The 17,410-nt window shown below is 46.4% G+C and overlaps 1 protein-coding gene across 9 annotated transcripts in view; it reads left to right on the plus strand.

Moving 5' to 3' along the window:
- CHD7 (chromodomain helicase DNA binding protein 7) overlaps nucleotides 1-17,410 on the plus strand; it is a 186,685-nt gene that overhangs the window by 158,034 nt on the left and 11,241 nt on the right. For 8 of the 9 annotated variants that reach the window (XM_059394627.1, XM_059394625.1, XM_059394626.1 and 5 more), the window contains 13 exons: nucleotides 2,329-2,439; nucleotides 2,532-2,737; nucleotides 5,511-5,710; nucleotides 5,880-6,039; nucleotides 10,118-10,207; nucleotides 10,663-10,766; nucleotides 12,094-12,223; nucleotides 12,638-12,710; nucleotides 12,868-12,925; nucleotides 13,627-13,855; nucleotides 14,101-14,309; nucleotides 14,439-15,110; nucleotides 16,240-16,400. In XM_059394627.1, coding sequence (XP_059250610.1) covers nucleotides 2,329-2,439; nucleotides 2,532-2,737; nucleotides 5,511-5,710; nucleotides 5,880-6,039; nucleotides 10,118-10,207; nucleotides 10,663-10,766; nucleotides 12,094-12,223; nucleotides 12,638-12,710; nucleotides 12,868-12,925; nucleotides 13,627-13,855; nucleotides 14,101-14,309; nucleotides 14,439-15,110; nucleotides 16,240-16,400 — 2,403 coding nt within the window. The remainder of the gene's footprint in view (nucleotides 1-2,328; nucleotides 2,440-2,531; nucleotides 2,738-5,510; nucleotides 5,711-5,879; nucleotides 6,040-10,117; nucleotides 10,208-10,662; nucleotides 10,767-12,093; nucleotides 12,224-12,637; nucleotides 12,711-12,867; nucleotides 12,926-13,626; nucleotides 13,856-14,100; nucleotides 14,310-14,438; nucleotides 15,111-16,239; nucleotides 16,401-17,410) is intronic. The other variant, XM_059394629.1, reaches the window with a different exon arrangement.

Below are 17,410 nucleotides of genomic sequence, written 5' to 3' on the forward strand. Positions count from 1 at the left end.
CAACCTCTAATCTACTTTCTGTCTCTATGGATTTGCCTACTCCGGACATTTCATAAAATGGAATCCCACAACACGTGGTCTTTTGTTTCTGGCTCCCTTCACGTTAGCATAGTAGCTTTGAGACTCACCCTTGTCCCAGCATGTGTCAATAATTCCTTCCCCTTTTATGCTGAACATCGTTCCTATTGCATAGGGTACCTCTTCTAGCCGTTAGGAGTGGGCATTGGGGTTGTGTATCCATTCACTAGTTGATAATGATTTTGGGCTGTCTCCACTTTGGGGTTATTATGAATGTTACAAACATTTATGGACAGGTTTTTATGTGGATGTATGTTTTCATTTCTCTTACATATAGACCATAAATAGAATTGCTGGGTCAAATATATGCTCCATGTTTAACCCTTCGAGGAACTGACAGACTGTGCTCTAGTGACTCTACTGTTCTCTCTTTATACCAGCAGTGATTTTTAGGGCTCTGGTTTCTCCATATCCTCACCAATACTTTTTATTTTCTTTTTGATTGACTTTTGATTATTATAGCCATGTTTGGGAATGTGAACAAGTATCCCATTCTTGTTTGATCTACATTTTCAGATGCTGTTGAGCATCTTTTCATGTGCTTGTTGGCCAATAAGTATATCATTTTGGGGGAAATGTCTCTTCACATCTTTTGTTCATCTTTTGAGTTACTTGGCTTTTATTATTGAATATTAAGAATTCTTTATATATTCTGGATAAAAGTTTCTCCTTAGATAAAATAATTTGCAAGTGTTTTCTCCTAGTCTTTTCTTAACGGTGTTTAATTTCAGTGAAGCCCTGGGTGCCTGGCTGGCTCAATCAGTCAAGCATCTCCCTTTGGCTCAGGTCACCATCTCAGGGTCCTGAGATTAAGTCCTGCATGGGACTTCTTCTCAGCAGGGTGTCTGCGTCTCCCTCTGCCTCTGCCTGCTGCTCCCCATGCTTGTTTGTGTGTGCTTTCTGTCTCTCTGTCTCTCTCTCTCTCAAATAAATAAAATCTTTAAAAAATTTCAGTGAAGTCCAGTTTATCCATTTTTTTTCCTTTTATTGTTCATGCTTTTGATATGTTGTCCAACGTTGTCATCTAACCTAAGGTCATATAGATTTGTTCATGTTATCTTCTATGGGTTTTATAATTTTTCACTCTTACATTTAGGTCTGTGGTCATTTTGAATGAGTTTCTGTATGTGCTGTGAGATGGGGTCCGTCTCCTTCCCTTTGCTTGTGGACATCTGGTTGTTCCCTGCTCCTCAGTCTCCAGAAGCTTCCTCCTCTGGGCTCTGTGCCCCAGCACCTTCTCTCTCACGTCTTTCAGCCTCTTTCCAGGTTCTGTTCTCTGTCCTTAGAGGCACTTCACATTCAGTGAGTGCACAACCACATTCGTCATCCCTGTCCCTCTGGCTCCATGTGCGTGCACACGCTCGCGCCCCGGGGTTCACCTGACTACTGCCATTCAGATGCCCAGCTTGGCTGCTGAGGCTTTTCTTGGCTTCCTCTCCCCCTCCTCCGTGCTTCACATCCACCTCGGTTCTAACTCCTTCCACTTTACTTTTTAAAGAATATATTTCTAGACCGTCTGCTTTTCTCCACTTCCGCTGGAGCCATTTTCAGTCTTCACGGCTTTCTCTCTAAACACTGCAGTTCTACCTTCCCGTGTCCTGGGACACCAGTATGATTTCTCCAACAGGTGGCTTTGGATAGGACTGTGTCCATCCTGAGATTATTTCTATTTTGAAAGAGTTCGTGGCTACCTCAGGATAGAGTTCCGACCCCATTAACAGGACGTGCAGGGCCCTGTGTGACCTGGTTTCTGCCTGCCTCACCAACCTGACCTTTAACTACTCTCCCCTGACCACGCTTATCACCAGTCACATGGCACAGTTGCCTCTCTTCTCTTCCGAGCCTTCGCACATGCTCTGTTGTGAGCGTGTCCACATACTTTCCTGTTCTCAGAGTTTTTAACAGTCAGGGCCAGACGTTATATTCTGGGGAGCCTTTTCCCAGCAATGCCCTTCCTGCACCCCCTCGTGAACCTGGCTAGATCCCTCCTCTGTAGATTAGCTGGACCTGTATGTACCATTGTCACCATTGTTGATTACACCGCACTGTCATCTTTTGCTTCCTGATCTGTTTAAACCCCTGGACAGAGAGCTGCCTGGGGACGGTCTTTCGTCCCAGCCCACCGACTGCAGCATCTGGTTCACAGTGCAGGAATGCATACGTGCTTGGCTGAATGAGTAAATGAAAGCTGCTTTGCATTTTGCCTCTGAGAAGAGCATCTCAAAGTAATGCTTATTTTTTCCCCTTTAGGCCAGTTTTGTTGCATCTGGAAATAGGACAGATATATCCTTGGATGATCCAAATTTCTGGCAAAAGTGGGCAAAGAAGGCTGAATTGGATATTGATGCCTTAAATGGGAGGGTGAGTGAGAGGTCCCATTCAAACTCTACCTAATGTAACCCAAGGGATTTTTTTTTTAAAGAAGTTTCAAATGTATCTGCTGTCTGTTCTAGAACAACCTGGTTATTGACACTCCGAGAGTGAGGAAGCAAACCAGGCTTTACAGTGCAGTGAAAGAAGACGAGCTGATGGAATTCTCAGACTTGGAAAGTGATTCCGAAGAGAAGCCTTGCACAAAGCCGCGGCGGCCTCAGGACAGGTCACAGGGCTACGCACGGAGCGAGTGCTTTAGAGTTGAGAAGAATCTGCTCGTTTATGGGTAAGTCAGGCTTGTGTGAAAAATGGAATTTTATTTTAAAGACGAAATTCTAATCAGTGTGAGAAAGTGTATCTGGGTTGGGATTTCTGTGATGCCCCATCGTGCACTCAGGCACGTGACCGAGCAGCCACTGTGACAGGATCCAGGGTGGTTTGGTTCAGGGTTTGCTTCATGTCCTTGTGCATTTGAAGGAGCACGAGTTTGTCCCTTAGAATTATGTCAGATCCACATTTATTTTTTGGTGACTAATAACTCAGAACCACATCTCAAAATTACAGAATCTTTTCCTACTTTAGCTTCGCATAAAATTTGAGACTGTGGTAGTCTTTTAGTATTTCTCTGCTATGAAAACTTGTTAAAGGCAATCATCTCAGTTATAAAGCTCTTCTAACTCATCTGGAACATAAATGGATGGTTATTTCAACTCTGAACGTGTTGTACTTTTCCTGCTGGACAACGTGTCTCTGAAAGGCAGGGTCCACATCACGTTCATCTCCGAAGAGCCCTCATCACACAGTGCTCGGAATGATGGCAGGGTGCTCACGAAATATCTGAATCTGCAAATAAGAATTCTCTGGCATCTTATGAGCCTCCAGGCAAGTTCCATTCAAATAAAAAAAAAGCTACCACCAAAGCGGTATTTCTGTAGATCTGATGACATCCTGCTTTTGATGATTTCTTCCTGCAGATTGTCATGAGTTTCAGAATGAACACGCATCTTCCGTTAGCATGGCATACAGGGCTCTCTGGTCTGGCTCTTGTCTGTCTTGTCAGTCCTTTCTGTGGGTAGCCCCAGCTTCTGTTGGGACAGACCGCTCCATCTCCTTCAGTGTGCCGTGCTCTGTCTCGTATCTCATCTCTGTCTTTCTACAAGTTCTTCCACTGCCTAGAGCAGCAGCCCCCCTACCCCCGCACACCCAGCCCACAGACTTGATCTGCCCACAGCTCCTGTCGCTGACCTCCAGCACCTGCATCCCCAGGCACCCTGCGCCAGAGAGTCTGGCTTACACGTTCATCACACTCATCGCATTGGTTTAGGACTCTTGAGTAGCAGGCTTCTCCTGCGGGAGCCCCATGTAGAGCTCCATGAAGCTCAGGACTCTCCTCTCTATGCCCTCAGGGAGGACTGCAGTGCCAGTAGACCCACAGTGAGTGCCAGATCAGTGATTTCATACAGAATCAATGAAGTTCAACTGAAGTCCATTCTGTAACTCAAGCTAATTGTCTGCAAGTTAGACACTCTTCCCTGTGTTCTTAGGTCGTGGGCAGACGCTGGACGCTCTTTCCTATGTTCTTACATAGTGGACAGACACCTGAGCCCTTTGTTCCTTGCACCTGCCTGCATGTTTCAGCCCAGTGATCAGAGTGGAGAATTTTGCTGGTGACTTTAGAAACGGAGTGTCTTGATAATTCCTAAAACTAAGACGTGTGCATGGAGTGCCATGTCTTTGAGGAAGGGCCTTCCTTCCTCCCCTAGGCATCACTGTGTAGGAAATACCTATCAGAAGCTGGGCACCATGCTAGGATCCTCAGAGACTGGGCATGCACCTGTGAGCAGGACAGTCACGGCCCCCTTTTCAAGGCAGGTGGACAAACAGAAATGGCAGCAAACTGTAATGGTGTTATGTCTGGGAAGACTGGGGATGGAGGGTAGAAGCATGTCTCTCTCCTGTAAGATAGCTCTGGTATCATCTCCCTATTTCTGAGGCTTAGGGTTATACAAGAAGGGATTCCACAGGGCAACATGACTTGATGGGTGGACATCATGGCTTAGCGTGGGTAGAAGAGAGAGTTGGACGCTGGGCAGGGAGGAGAGAGTTCGTGCAGAGAGGGCAGTGTGTCCGAAGGCCTGGAGGTGAGGGTTGGCCCTGCAGTTTGAGGAACAGTTCACAGAAGCCAGAGAGGACCAGCCAGGACACATCTCCTGGCCTGCTGGGGCAGGCCCTGTGCCTCTCCTGCCGTGGCCTCCCTGCTGTGAGCAGCCCTCAGTCCTTGAAGAAGGCAAGGGAGTGGCTGGCTTCCGTCCTGCGCGGCAGCCTCGGGGGAGACGAGGCACGGACAGGATCTGCCCGGCTGTTGTATGCTCTCACACCACAACACCCTGATCGGGGAGCACAGTGCTGTGTCTAACTGGGATTATAGCCCCGAACAGTCTATTCAGGGTCAACAGTGTGCTGTCTGTTGTGTACCATGTGCGGTTTACATGAGGGCCTGAGAGTTCTCGAAACACGCTGCCCGTGAATGCTCTTGTACTGGGGAATTAGCACTCCCTGGGTTGAAAGGAAACTCGAACCTGTTCACAAGTCTTCCTTCGTTACCATTGCATCCCACTGAGGTAGATTGAAATAGGACCATTCCTCCTCAGCATTGGGTCCCAGGTGTGGGAGCAGCCACATCCCCTCAGGTCACCGTGTGTCTCAAATAGCTGGTCGGTATTGAAACGTGCCAGCCGTGACAGGGTGACGCAGAGTGCAAGGTGTCCCGGTCCCGGCATCCTTTCCCCCCAGAGTTGTGGCCCCGCCGGAATCTGACTGAGAGAGCCTGTGTCAGGCCCGTGGGCATTACCTCCATGATGGTTCAACCCAGCACCGAGGCGGCGCGAGCTGTAACGAGTGTTTTTGACTCCTGCGCTCCAAAGTGCTTTCCTGCCCCCTGATGTCAGATACTGCTAGTTTCGAGCCAGGAATTCCTAACACTGCTACCGGACTGTGGAAGGAAAGCCCCAGATCTAAAATGAAAGGTACCATCTACATGCTGAACGTTTGCTTTGCAGCTGGGGACGGTGGACAGATATCCTCTCCCATGGCCGCTACAAGCGCCAGCTCACTGAGCAGGACGTAGAGACCATCTGCAGAACCATCCTCGTGTACTGTCTCAATCATTACAAGGGGGATGAGAATATCAAAAGCTTCATCTGGGACTTGATCACACCCACGGCGGACGGCCAGACGCGAGCCTTGGTCAATCACTCTGGTAGGTCTGCGTCATGCTTTCTGTACCAAAGGCTCTCAGAGAGCCACCTCGGACCCTCACAACACCAACACCCTATGTCTCCCTGCCACATGCATTGCACTGGGTCCAACATTGTAATTGGGATTATAGAAAGCTTCTCTGACTATTGTTATCATTGCTCCGATTCTAGGTTTATCTGCCCCAGTGCCAAGGGGCAGGAAAGGGAAGAAGGTGAAAGCCCAGAGCACACATCCCGTGGTGCAGGATGCCGACTGGCTGGCGGGCTGCAACCCGGACGCCCTGTTCCAGGAGGACAGCTACAAGAAGCACCTGAAGCATCACTGTAACAAGTACGTTTTGAGAGGGTCTGCACGACCGGCTGTGACACTCTGCCTCCCGGCTTCCTGCACCTTTACCGTTTTTTCTGCAAATAATGGTGCTGGGCCACACGACGGAACACCTTCAGATGGTGGATTGGTTTGTCTTTTTTTTTTTTTTTTGGCATGGTAGATACATAACATGGTCTTCCCATCTTAACCATTTGTTAGGTAGACAACTCAGCTTTAATTACGTTCAGAATGCTGTGTACCCATCAGCACTGCCTGTCCCCCAGACCTTTTCACTGACCCCAGTGGAACCTCTGTGTCTTTGAGACAGTCACGGCCCTCCTCCCTCCCTGCCCCAGGTCCCTGCAGGTGCGTTCTACTTTCTGTCTCTAGGAATTTGCCCATTCTAGGTACCTCCTACCTAAGTGGAATCCTAGAATATCTGTGATGGCTGGCTTATTGCATAGCATAATGTTTTCAAGCTTCATCCGTTTTGTAGCCCGTGCCAGAATTTCATTCCTTTTCGTGGCTGAATAATACTGCATTGTACATGTATAGCACGTTTTGTTTATCCGTTCATCAGTTGACGGGGACGTGGGCTGATGGACACCTTTTTGGCTGTTGTGAGCGATGCTGCTGTAAATATTGCAGATAACTAAGTTGTAACCAAGATGTGTTAGAGAATTACTGTTTGCCCTGTTTGACCCCGCCTTCAGCTGACTGCTTCCAGTGAAGGGACCAGGGAGTTTACAGGGAATTTTTTGCTTAATAGTACCTCGATGTCTGGGTCCTTTTTTCTTACCTGTGAGCTTAGAATCCCATTCCTTATCTTTATGTCCAGAACTTGATCATGTGTAATTGAAGAACATTAAATCTGTGTTTCTTTCATTGGTGGGAGCTCTATTCACTATCTTCGTACGAAACTAGCATCTGTACGTGGCGATTCTTGTTCCATGGCTGTGAGCATGCATTTCTGAGAATCCGTCCAGCCAGCACCGAACAGCTCCAGCACTTGTAGCTTTGTGGGGCCTTGAGCAAGGTCCTCAGCCTCTTCAAGGCTCCCTTGCCTTGTTAACCACCTAGAGCTCTGCAGCAGGACCTCAGCTGGATGAAGCAGGATATAAACAAATGTTTATCTCTCCTAAAAAGGAGGAACAAAAATCTGAGAACATAATTCCTGGCGGCGTGCTAAGCCCTCCACGTGCGCGATCTGTGTGACCTGAGACAAGTAGTGCTCTTTTATCCCCCTTTGCCTGACAGGGAAGTGGAGACTCCGGCACTTACGGTCTCGACTAGTTTGGGAGCAGAGCCAGGGCGGGAGTCTGGAACAGAGGAGGGCAGTGCCCTCTCTCTCTGGGACCCCCCCCACCGTGGAGCCTGCCAGCCCCACGGGGTCATCCCAAGCGTCACGTGAAGCAACTCCTGGCTGGCAGGGATGAATGGTTCTCATCCCTTTTCAAACATGGAAGTGCCTTCGGGGCCCACCTTTAATCGTTATCACTAGATTTTGACTGACAATTTTTTTTCCTTTTTGAGTCTGTGAAAAACCATTACCTCAAACCATTTTGGTACCTCGGAAACTGTCTGTTGTTACTACTGTGGCGTAATAGTTCTCCCTAAACTCCCGTCCCACTGAACAGCTGTCAGAAAACTTATGTTTCCTCTGGTTTATGTGAACTCTTTGGGTCAATAGCCTTCTGGGTTCTGGAGTCAAACCAGAAGTGGGATGGTTTGGTGTGGGAACAGCGGCTCCTGTGCCTGGATCCTAGAGTGATGTGGGTGGGAGTTTTTAATTTCCCATTCTCATACCAGTAGCGGACTCCATGAGTACCCTTCCTGGTTAGTATGTGAGATGGTGCTAGTGTGCTCTTCCCTGTGGTCTCAGGGGAAGACTGGCAAGGCTTGCCATCTCCTTTCTGGGATAGACAAGTGGTCCATTTCTTCTTCCTGGTGGGTCATGCCCTGAGACTTCTCAGGATCTAAGGTGGGGAAATGTCGATGAGAAAATGAAACCCAAATCAAGGAACCTCCTAGAAGATAGCTAGCTGGTTCTCTTCAAAAGTTTCAAGACACAAAGACAAGGGAACTGTCTTAGGTTAAAGGAGATGAAGAGGCAGGGCAGTCCAGTGCTCTATGTGGCCCTGAACGGGATGCAGGTCCAGAAGATGGTCATAGTGAGATAGCCGGTCAGATGTGAGTGAGGTCACAGACTACTAACGAGTCTGGTCTGTCAGACTTACCAAGTGCAAACTCTTTAAGGTGAGAGCCCACCTCCCATCTACTGTGTTATCCTCCTAGTACCACTGAGCTTGCCAGTTGCACTGGTTTGAATTTTTTCCTCTAGAAGAAAGGTGATATTCACAGTTAATTCATGAAAGTCTCCACATAACTAAAATTCCTCCCAAAGAAGAAAACTGTATCTTCTATCAAAAAGGGAGAGAAACCATTCAGATCATTGCCACTGTGCTGTTTTGGTTAAAAAAAGAGTATCCAGCCGAAGATGGAGGGTATTTCCTTTGGAACTACCCTTTTCTGAACATCCTCTATAAGGAGATCCTGGCCGGTGAATTCTTGCCTAAGCAGAGAAGAAACAAGGTGCCTGCCATGGAGGCCCAGACTGTTAGTTTTGTTTTGCCAGTTCTGTGTGGCACAGCCAATTTTTAATCTTATCAAAAGAAAAATCTTAAAAAACTAAAACGAAATACCTATGATAATTGTTTACATTGATGCTTACTCGAAATTGACAGCCTCAGACTGTCCATCTAGAACACATGTTACTCCAAAGCAGATACCAGATGGAGAGGCAGGTGTATTGTGGGGTACCTGTTAGTGTATGTGGGAGTAGTCTGTTTTGGGGAAGCTGTCCTTTGTCCTCCTTTTGACATTTTCAAGGACCCTTGCCACGTCCCGAGAGACATTGTGAGGTGCTGAAGTCAGAAGGCCTAATCCAGTCGTCCCTGCTCAGCACAACTGTGACCTCGGCTATGTCCCTGGTCTTCTGTCACCCTCAGTTTTCACATTTGTGAAGTGGGGGTTATAACGCGCCCCACTTCACCACGGGATCATTATGATGATCCGATGAGCTAGTACACGCAGATGTGATACATCAACTGTAAACCATCCTATAAGTGTGTGATAGGATGACCCAGCTACAGAAATAGCAGTTAGAATTATCATCCACTCACGGCCGACAGGGTGAGTCTTCAATAGTCAGTCCTGAGTGCACACTGGAGGCCGTCCAGCGGGAGATGCTAGCCTCAGAGTAGACATGGGCCTTTGGGATTTTCCAGGTGGGCTTTACCAAAAGAATTAATCTGGGTCCTAGAAAAAATCTGGTTCCTAGAATTCCATGGATTTTTAGAAACTTGATTCCTTGAAAATGACAAGGAATGGCAATGAATTGGCCCCATTTTAGCCTCCTTTGTGTCATTTTGTTATTTTTTAAGCTACAACCTAGGCTTCCAGGTAATATGAACTAGAAGGAATAAATAGTGTTTAATACTCCTTAAGGGAGACCTGTGAAGACCCACCCCTGGCCCCACCCCCATCACCATCTTCCTTTCTCGGAAGCAAAGTTGTATAATCTGAAAAACCTGACATTCCATATTGAGGGTTTATTGTAAGGTAGTAAAACCAGATTTTATATCTCGTTTATTCCTACAACTTCTGATGTGCTTCCAAAAATGGTATTAAGGCAGCAGCTGAGGAAATTTTATGAGATAATGAAGCAGAACAGTTACTGAAAGCCATCTGCTCAGTTGTTTACAAACTTGCTTCAATACTTCAGAGGCAATGGTAGGGTACGTGTCTAAACTTCACAAGCTGCACTAGGTAGGACTAAATGAAGTGCGCCTGGGCTGGGCCGTGCTCGGTCCCTCTCCGTGCAGCGCGAGCGGTTGCCAGGCAGGCCTGTTGGAAGCCAGCAGAAAGCACCACACAGAGGTGATTATGTGCCACCATCTGTCACGCTTCAAGCCTACCATACAGCATGGCTAATCAGCCTTGGCAGGATGATGGATGAACAGCAGCAGCTGCCAAAAGCCACTGTTGGCAAACAGTCCTGAAGTTAAGAACTTTTTCCCCCCTCTGTCTTCCTCTCCAGGGTCCTGCTGCGTGTCCGCATGCTATACTACCTAAGACAAGAAGTTATAGGAGACCAGGCGGATAAGATTCTAGAGGGTGCTGACTCAAGGTTAGTGCAAGTGCACGCCACTCCATACCTCCCTGTAGTGACCCAGGCAGCCTGAAGACCCTGCCGAGTGTGTTCCGGAACCTTCCTAAACCATTAGTGGCGTATCTCCTAGTTTGCACCTGGAATGGAATTTTCACCCTGTGTGCATGGGGATGCGGAGGGAATCGGGGAAAGCGTGTTCGCATGTCTGTGTTCCATGGAAAAGGTGGGAACTACGTTCCTGGCATTCTGACATTTAAAATGGGACCCTGTGTGATGAAGTCCACTTCCGACTATGGTAGAAAGCGACTGGCTCGCACCCTTCCCTTCACCCTTCGCTCAGTGCTCCCCATGATGCTCGGATGCGTGTAGCGGGAGGGGGCCTGCGAGCCTGCACATCCTGTCTGTGGTTCCTGGGGATTCTTCCTGTAACGTGAGCGTGTGCTCTGAATACCGTGTGACTGGTGTCTTTGTAGTGAAGCTGACGTGTGGATCCCTGAGCCCTTCCATGCTGAAGTCCCCACAGACTGGTGGGATAAGGAAGCAGATAAGTCCCTCCTCATTGGAGTGTTCAAACACGGTAAGTGATGTTTCCATCTGACCACATCTTGACTCTATGGCTTCGTTGTCAGCGCTCTTTCCATCCTCTTTTCCAAAGTCATAATATTAATGAGGATAGTTCCAGAGGACTCTTGGCTTCTATCATTTTCCTGTACTAAAAATCTAATATGAACTGTAAATATCAGATGCTGTTTTTGAATGTTTGTTGAGTATTTGAGAAGAAAACATTTCTTTCTTGGCTGTAAATAAAACCAAAACCATATTTGTTTTAATAATAGCCAAGTTGTCCTATAGCTCTCCCTAAACTTTGCTTCTAGCGTGTCTCCCCTCGCTGGCTCTGCCAACCCGTGTCAGAGTGGACGGTGGGCTTAACCTCTGCTATTAATCTGTACAAGTGCCTCCTGGGCTTTGTTCCAAGCAATATTTCACAAATGTCAGTGCTGAGAACTCACGGCTCCCCTGAGTGGATGCAGCCTTGTTAACTTTGAAAGGCTGGGGATGCAGAACTGGCATGATATATACAGTGAGCGATTCCTGATTATAATCCCAATTCTCTGGAGGTCGCGGAGGTATTCTCAGCAGCCCGGCCTGACTAAAGGGGAGAATGATGGCTTATAAAACCTTTCATGATTACAGTTTGGCTTGCGGCTCTACAGCAGTTAGGAGCGGTGTGTTGTAGTACACATCCTAATTGAATTGTGCTGTTCTGCCTACGTACTGCAGCCGCGTTTTGTGAGCTCAGCCTCAAAATCATTTTCCCGCAGTGCACTGTTGGGATCTGCCATTTTCCATCTAGTCAACTTGGGCAGTCAAAAAGCAAATTGCGGTTTGAAAACCATAGAGGGAACAGTGTCATCTTACTGACATGCATCGTCCTAAACCTAATAAGACAGGTTCGCTGGCCTTACGTAGACAGGGATTTTCAGCCAGTGGCTCGACTTTCCTGCAGGACTGTAGCTGCTCTTGGGAGGACGGGGTGGGCATAGCGTGGCCCGCAGAGGTCATGAAGGAGCATAAGGAAGCCTTTTAAATGTCCAGCAAAATTAGCTCTTGGGGAAAATAGGGTCGGAAATCTCCTCAGGCGTCTTGCAGTTAGTTTGAACCTGTTTCTCTGCTCATCTCCGTGGTCATTCGGATACCCCCCTGAACTATAACTTGACCCCCTCCCCCAAAACCTGCCACGTCATGAGCATTGTCTAGAGTGGTTTATGGAAAGAAGGGTTCCTAAGTGGTCGTCTGGGTTGAGAGCTGAGCCTGGTGTATTGTGGCAGTGCTGTGACTTTGTGAGTGACGGCCCTTTTGCTGTTTCTGCGCGTGTCCTCTGTGGGCTGCTGGGGATGGCACAGGCTACGAGAAGTACAACTCCATGAGAGCCGACCCCGCGCTGTGCTTCCTGGAACGCGTTGGTATGCCCGATGCCAAGGCCATAGCTGCCGAGCAAAGAGGAACAGACATGCTAGCAGATGGCGGTGATGGGTAAGAAGGACATTTAAAGATTGTAATAAACTTTATGTCAGTGTCACATCTATTGGCAGGGTTCGGTCCTTCCACTGCGCTGTGCACTCCACTGATCTGATTTCAACTTCGGTGATGTTTCCCAGAGTAGTCTGTTTATGTATCATAATGATTATTTAAATGCAATATATTATCTATATCATCTGAAACTTGTTTGTTTTGTCCAAGTGGTGACACTTCCGCCCACCCACCCGCCCCTTACCCCGTGACTGCGTGATTTAAATATTGATTGGGTTGCCTTTGATGTCAAACCCAGAATTAAAAGTAGCATCAGGCAGAGGATTAGTTGTTCCCAAGCACCCCCCAGCCCCCCAGTCTCTTGCTTATTTGTGCAATTTAAACTTTTTTTTTTTTTTTTTAACAATTTTAACGCAGGGGAGAATTTGATAGAGAAGATGAGGACCCAGAATATAAACCAACCAGGACGCCATTCAAGGATGAAATAGATGTAAGAACTTGAGTATACTGACTTTTACAGCAGCATTAAAATATCATATGCCCATATAAGACTTGTTAAACTTTATAGATAATGGCCGTTTCTTTGAAAGGTAATGCAAAATGAAGCCCCAAATTAAAATAATCCTGTTTCTTGCTTTGCTTTCAAGGAATTTGCAAATTCTCCTCCAGAAGATAAAGAGGAATCCATGGAAATTCGCACCACAGGTAAGGCTCCATAAAAAACCCAAAGAGCAGGGCAAATGTGCGCTGTACAGACATTATTCATGGACCTGCACTTTTGCTCCTTTATGACAGTGGTATCTTAAAATATCATTTTTTTTTCTCTACTGACTCATCCCTTTTGTGAATAATTTTAATTCTTATTTATTGTGGGTTTTTCATTACATTGACTTTCTTTGATGAAAGAACTACTTTTGGGATTAAGATAATTCGTATATATTTATATACCAGTTAGTGGAAACTTTTAAGCGTCTTCAGAAATGTGTCTCGGAGTAGGGCATTTGCTGGGTATCTGAAATATTGCAGGTTTATAGAACGGTACCTTTTCCCTAATGTCAGATAGTTAGCTACCAATTACGTGATTATGTTTTAGGTTCAAGATTATTATTCTAAGTACAGTACAGGAGAGCACCCTTATATTGTAGTTCATGGCATAAAGTATGTTTCTTTACATAAAACTGATAAGTAAATTTGCTTCTCCCCCCTAAAGAGTTAAAAAAGAAAACAGTTGTTAAGTTTCATACTAATATGATTCTTTATTTATATTTTAAACATGAGAGCACTGAGATGCCCTTCCTCACACTGTCATTTGAATGTTAATGAGTCATCTTGTTTTGATGGAAAATCCTGTGTATTGCAAGATTGCAGCTACACATTTTAGAAATCTTTTTTTTCCACTTCCCCAGGCAAGCCCAGCGAGAGTACTGCTGAGTTAGGCCAACTCTACTGGCCCAGCACCTCAACCCTGACTACCCGTCTGCGCCGGCTCATTACTGCCTATCAGCGCAGCTATAAAAGGCAACAAATGAGGCAGGAGGCTCTAATGAAGACTGACCGGCGGAGGCGACGGCCCCGGGAGGAAGTGAGAGCTCTAGAAGCGGAAAGGGAAGCTATAATATCTGAGAAACGACAAAAGTGAGTTTCTTCAGGGTTTTACTCAGCTCTTAGGATGGGCCTCTTTTTTCTGTCCTCGGCCGGCTGGAGGCCGGAATCACTTCCAGACGGTGATCAGAGAAGGTCTCAGTACATGAAAGCACTCTGTCTTCTCACCCCCAAAATAGGTCCCGTGCACTGAGTTTAGGGGAAAAGAGGAAAAGAATGAATAAGCTTTAAGCCTGTGTACACAAGTAGGGTTCAAGCTAATGTCTCCTTGCTCATAGGTGGACGAGAAGAGAAGAGGCTGATTTTTACCGCGTGGTATCTACTTTTGGAGTTATTTTTGACCCCATGAAACAGCAGTTTGACTGGAACCAGTTCCGAGCCTTTGCCAGACTTGACAAAAAGTCTGATGAGAGTTTGGAGAAATACTTCAGTTGTTTTGTGGCCATGTGTAGGCGAGTGTGTCGAATGCCCGCCAAGCCAGACGATGGTAGGTTCTCTTCGTAACACAAGTTCTCTATAGTAAAAGGCCCGCCCACTACAGTGAAAAATAGAGCGTGAGCAACTTAAAGCATACTTAGGGTTTTTCCAAGTGAATACCATTGTTTTCATGTTACAGAACCCCCTGACCTCTCCTCCATGATCGAGCCAATCACAGAAGAGCGCGCCTCCCGAACTCTCTACCGCATCGAGCTGCTGCGGAAGATCCGCGAGCAGGTTCTTCACCACCCTCAGCTGGGGGAGAGGCTGAAGCTCTGCCAGCCGAGTTTGGATTTGCCGGAGTGGTGGGAATGTGGGAGGCATGACCGAGACTTGCTGGTTGGTGCTGCTAAGCACGGGGTTAGTCGGACGGATTATCACATCCTCAATGACCCCGAGTTATCTTTCTTGGATGCGCACAAAAACTTTGCTCAGAACAGAGGGGCAGGGAGCATGTCCTCCCTGACCCCACTGGCCATCGGATTTTGCCAGACTTCTGCCGTCCTCTCATCTGCTCACGTTCAGGAGGAGAAGGCGACAGGACAGAGTGAAGGCAAAGTGGAGGAGTCTGGAAGCGCAGCTGCCCAAGAGAAAGCCGAGGGGAAGGAGGAGGAGGAAGAGACCGATGGTGGGGAGAAGGACAGTAAGCAGGGATGCGAGGCCGAGGCCAGCTCTGTAAAAAGTGAACTGAAAGGGATGGAGGTCAGTGCAGATACAGGGCCCAAGTCTATTTCAGAAAAAGGTTCTGAAGAGGACGAGGAAGAAAAGCTGGAGGATGATGATAAATCAGAGGAATCTTCCCAGCCTGAAGGTAATGCTGCGCCATCCGGGCCCCCTCCCCGTTCCACTGCGGCAGCTGTGACGGGCCCTGTCACATGACAGGGGCTCTTGTTTACTTTTTAAGAGTAATTAGTGTATATTTTGTTCTCTGGATAGGTAACTTCAGGTTGTGCTTAGGTGTATGTATTGCTCCCGTGCCACACGTGAACATGGAATTTCGAACAACTTAAGCTCTCTGATGAGTGTTATGGGCATGTAACAATTTCTCGATTAAGAATAGGAGTTAACTTGGGATGCCTGGGTGGCTCAGTCGGTTAAGCGTCTGCCTTCGGCTCAGGTCACGATCCCAGGGTTGTGGGATGGAGTCCCACATTGGGCTCCTTGTCCAGCAGGGAACCTGCTTCTCCCCCTGCCCCTCACCCCTGCTCGTGTGCCATCTCTCTCTCTCTCTCTCTCTCTGATAAGTAAATAAAATCTTTTAAAAAAAACTCAACAGAATAATAGGGGCTAACTTAAAAAAGAAAAAGGGATAGTGGTTAACTTTATAGTAGCAGTGTATTGAGAATTCCAAATGATTTTAATTTGGACAATTTAATGTGAAAGAGAAGAGTCATTCACTGGTAAAAGCATTGGTAATTATTTTTAAACAAATGATGCTTAACTTTAGTTTTAAATCAGAAGTAAAGGTAGAAGCAGAATCTGAAAATGACTGGTTTTCTTTGTAAGTCGTGGTTAGGTTGCTGTTCCTGACACAGAGTAAAAATAAAGCCTCCTATTGTACTGTTCTGGAGCTGAGGCTCGGTACTCCGGCCAGTCGTCAGCCCTCTCTCCTGTGTGGAGGGACGTTGTGTGGAGTGGCTCTTGAGTCAGAGACTTGGTTGTCATTCCGCCTCCTCTGAGATGTACATGCTCAACATCCGATGACTAGTGATGTCACCTACCTAAGCCTGTCTGCTTTTTCATCCGTAAAATGAGAATAACAGCGTCTATATCAAGGGGCCATCACCAGCTTTAAACAAGACTGTAAGATGCCTAATGCCATCCTAGCCGTATAGTAGGTTCTCAGTAAAATGGAGCTGATTGGTATTCAAATTTTTACCATGTCCTTTCTAAACTTCTTTTCCCTGGTTGTGAGTAATGTATATTAATTGATTTCTCAGCAGGAGCTGTCTCTAGAGGGAAGAATTTTGATGAGGAAAGCAATGCTTCCATGAGCACCGCTAGGGATGAAACCCGAGACGGGTTCTACATGGAGGACGGAGACCCTTCAGTAGCCCAGCTCCTTCATGAAAGAACATTTGCCTTCTCGTTTTGGCCTAAGGTTGGTGGGTTTCTTGTTATTTTTGTTTTGTGGACCAAAAGAGAGTGTGGGGGATAGGAAATCATTCTAGTTTGATTTTCAAGTAATTTTAAGGTCAACTCTGACATTGTATGAAGACTGGATTTTTCTCATTTTAAAATCTGTGCATTTCTTTTGTAATAGGGTAGGAAAGGTAAAATGAAGGAAAGATAAGAAGTAGAATGTTTTGTATGGATCTTTGGCTCTTTGAGGTTTTTCAGGTTGGCCATCACATTGTCCAGGATAGTGTGTGGATTGTTGTTTCCATAGACACACCTTTTAGCAAAATGAAATGTGTGGGCTCACTCTTTCTTTCTTTCTCTCTCTTTCTTTTTTAGTTTATTTCTATTGTGGTAAAAACTACGTAACATGGAATTTAACCAATTTTCAGTATATAGTTTTGTAGTTTTAGATACATTCATATTATTGTAAAACAGATCTCCAGAACTTTCTTTGTCTGGCATGACTCAAACGTTATACCTATTGAATAGCTCCTCTCCTCTCCCTTCCGCCTCTGGCAACCATTTCTCTACTTTCTGTTTCTGTGAATTAGACTACTGTAGATACGTCATCCTGTATGTGGAATCCTGCAATATTTGCCTTTTTGGGACTCATTTATTTCACTTAATTTTACCTTGTCGTCAAGGTTTATCTGTATAGTAGTGTATGGCAGGATTTCCTTCCTTTTTAAGACTGAATAATATTCCATTGTATGTATATATCACATTTTCCTTATCCACTCATCTGTCGTTGGGACATTTGGGGTTCCTTCCCCGCCTTGGCTTATTGTAGTGCTTCTGTGGACATGCGTGTAGTAACATCTCTTTGAGACCCTGCTTTCAGTTCTTTCGGATATATTACCAGAAGTGCAATTGCTGGGTCACATGGTGGTTCTGTTTTTTAAATTTTTCTGAGGAGCCTCCTACCATTTCCTATAGCAGCAATTACACCACTTACAGTCCCACCAACAGTGCACAAGAGAAAATGTGGGG

The sequence above is a fragment of the Mustela nigripes genome, chromosome 3 (genome assembly GCF_022355385.1).
Source record: "Mustela nigripes isolate SB6536 chromosome 3, MUSNIG.SB6536, whole genome shotgun sequence".
Lineage (NCBI taxonomy): Eukaryota > Metazoa > Chordata > Mammalia > Carnivora > Mustelidae > Mustela > Mustela nigripes.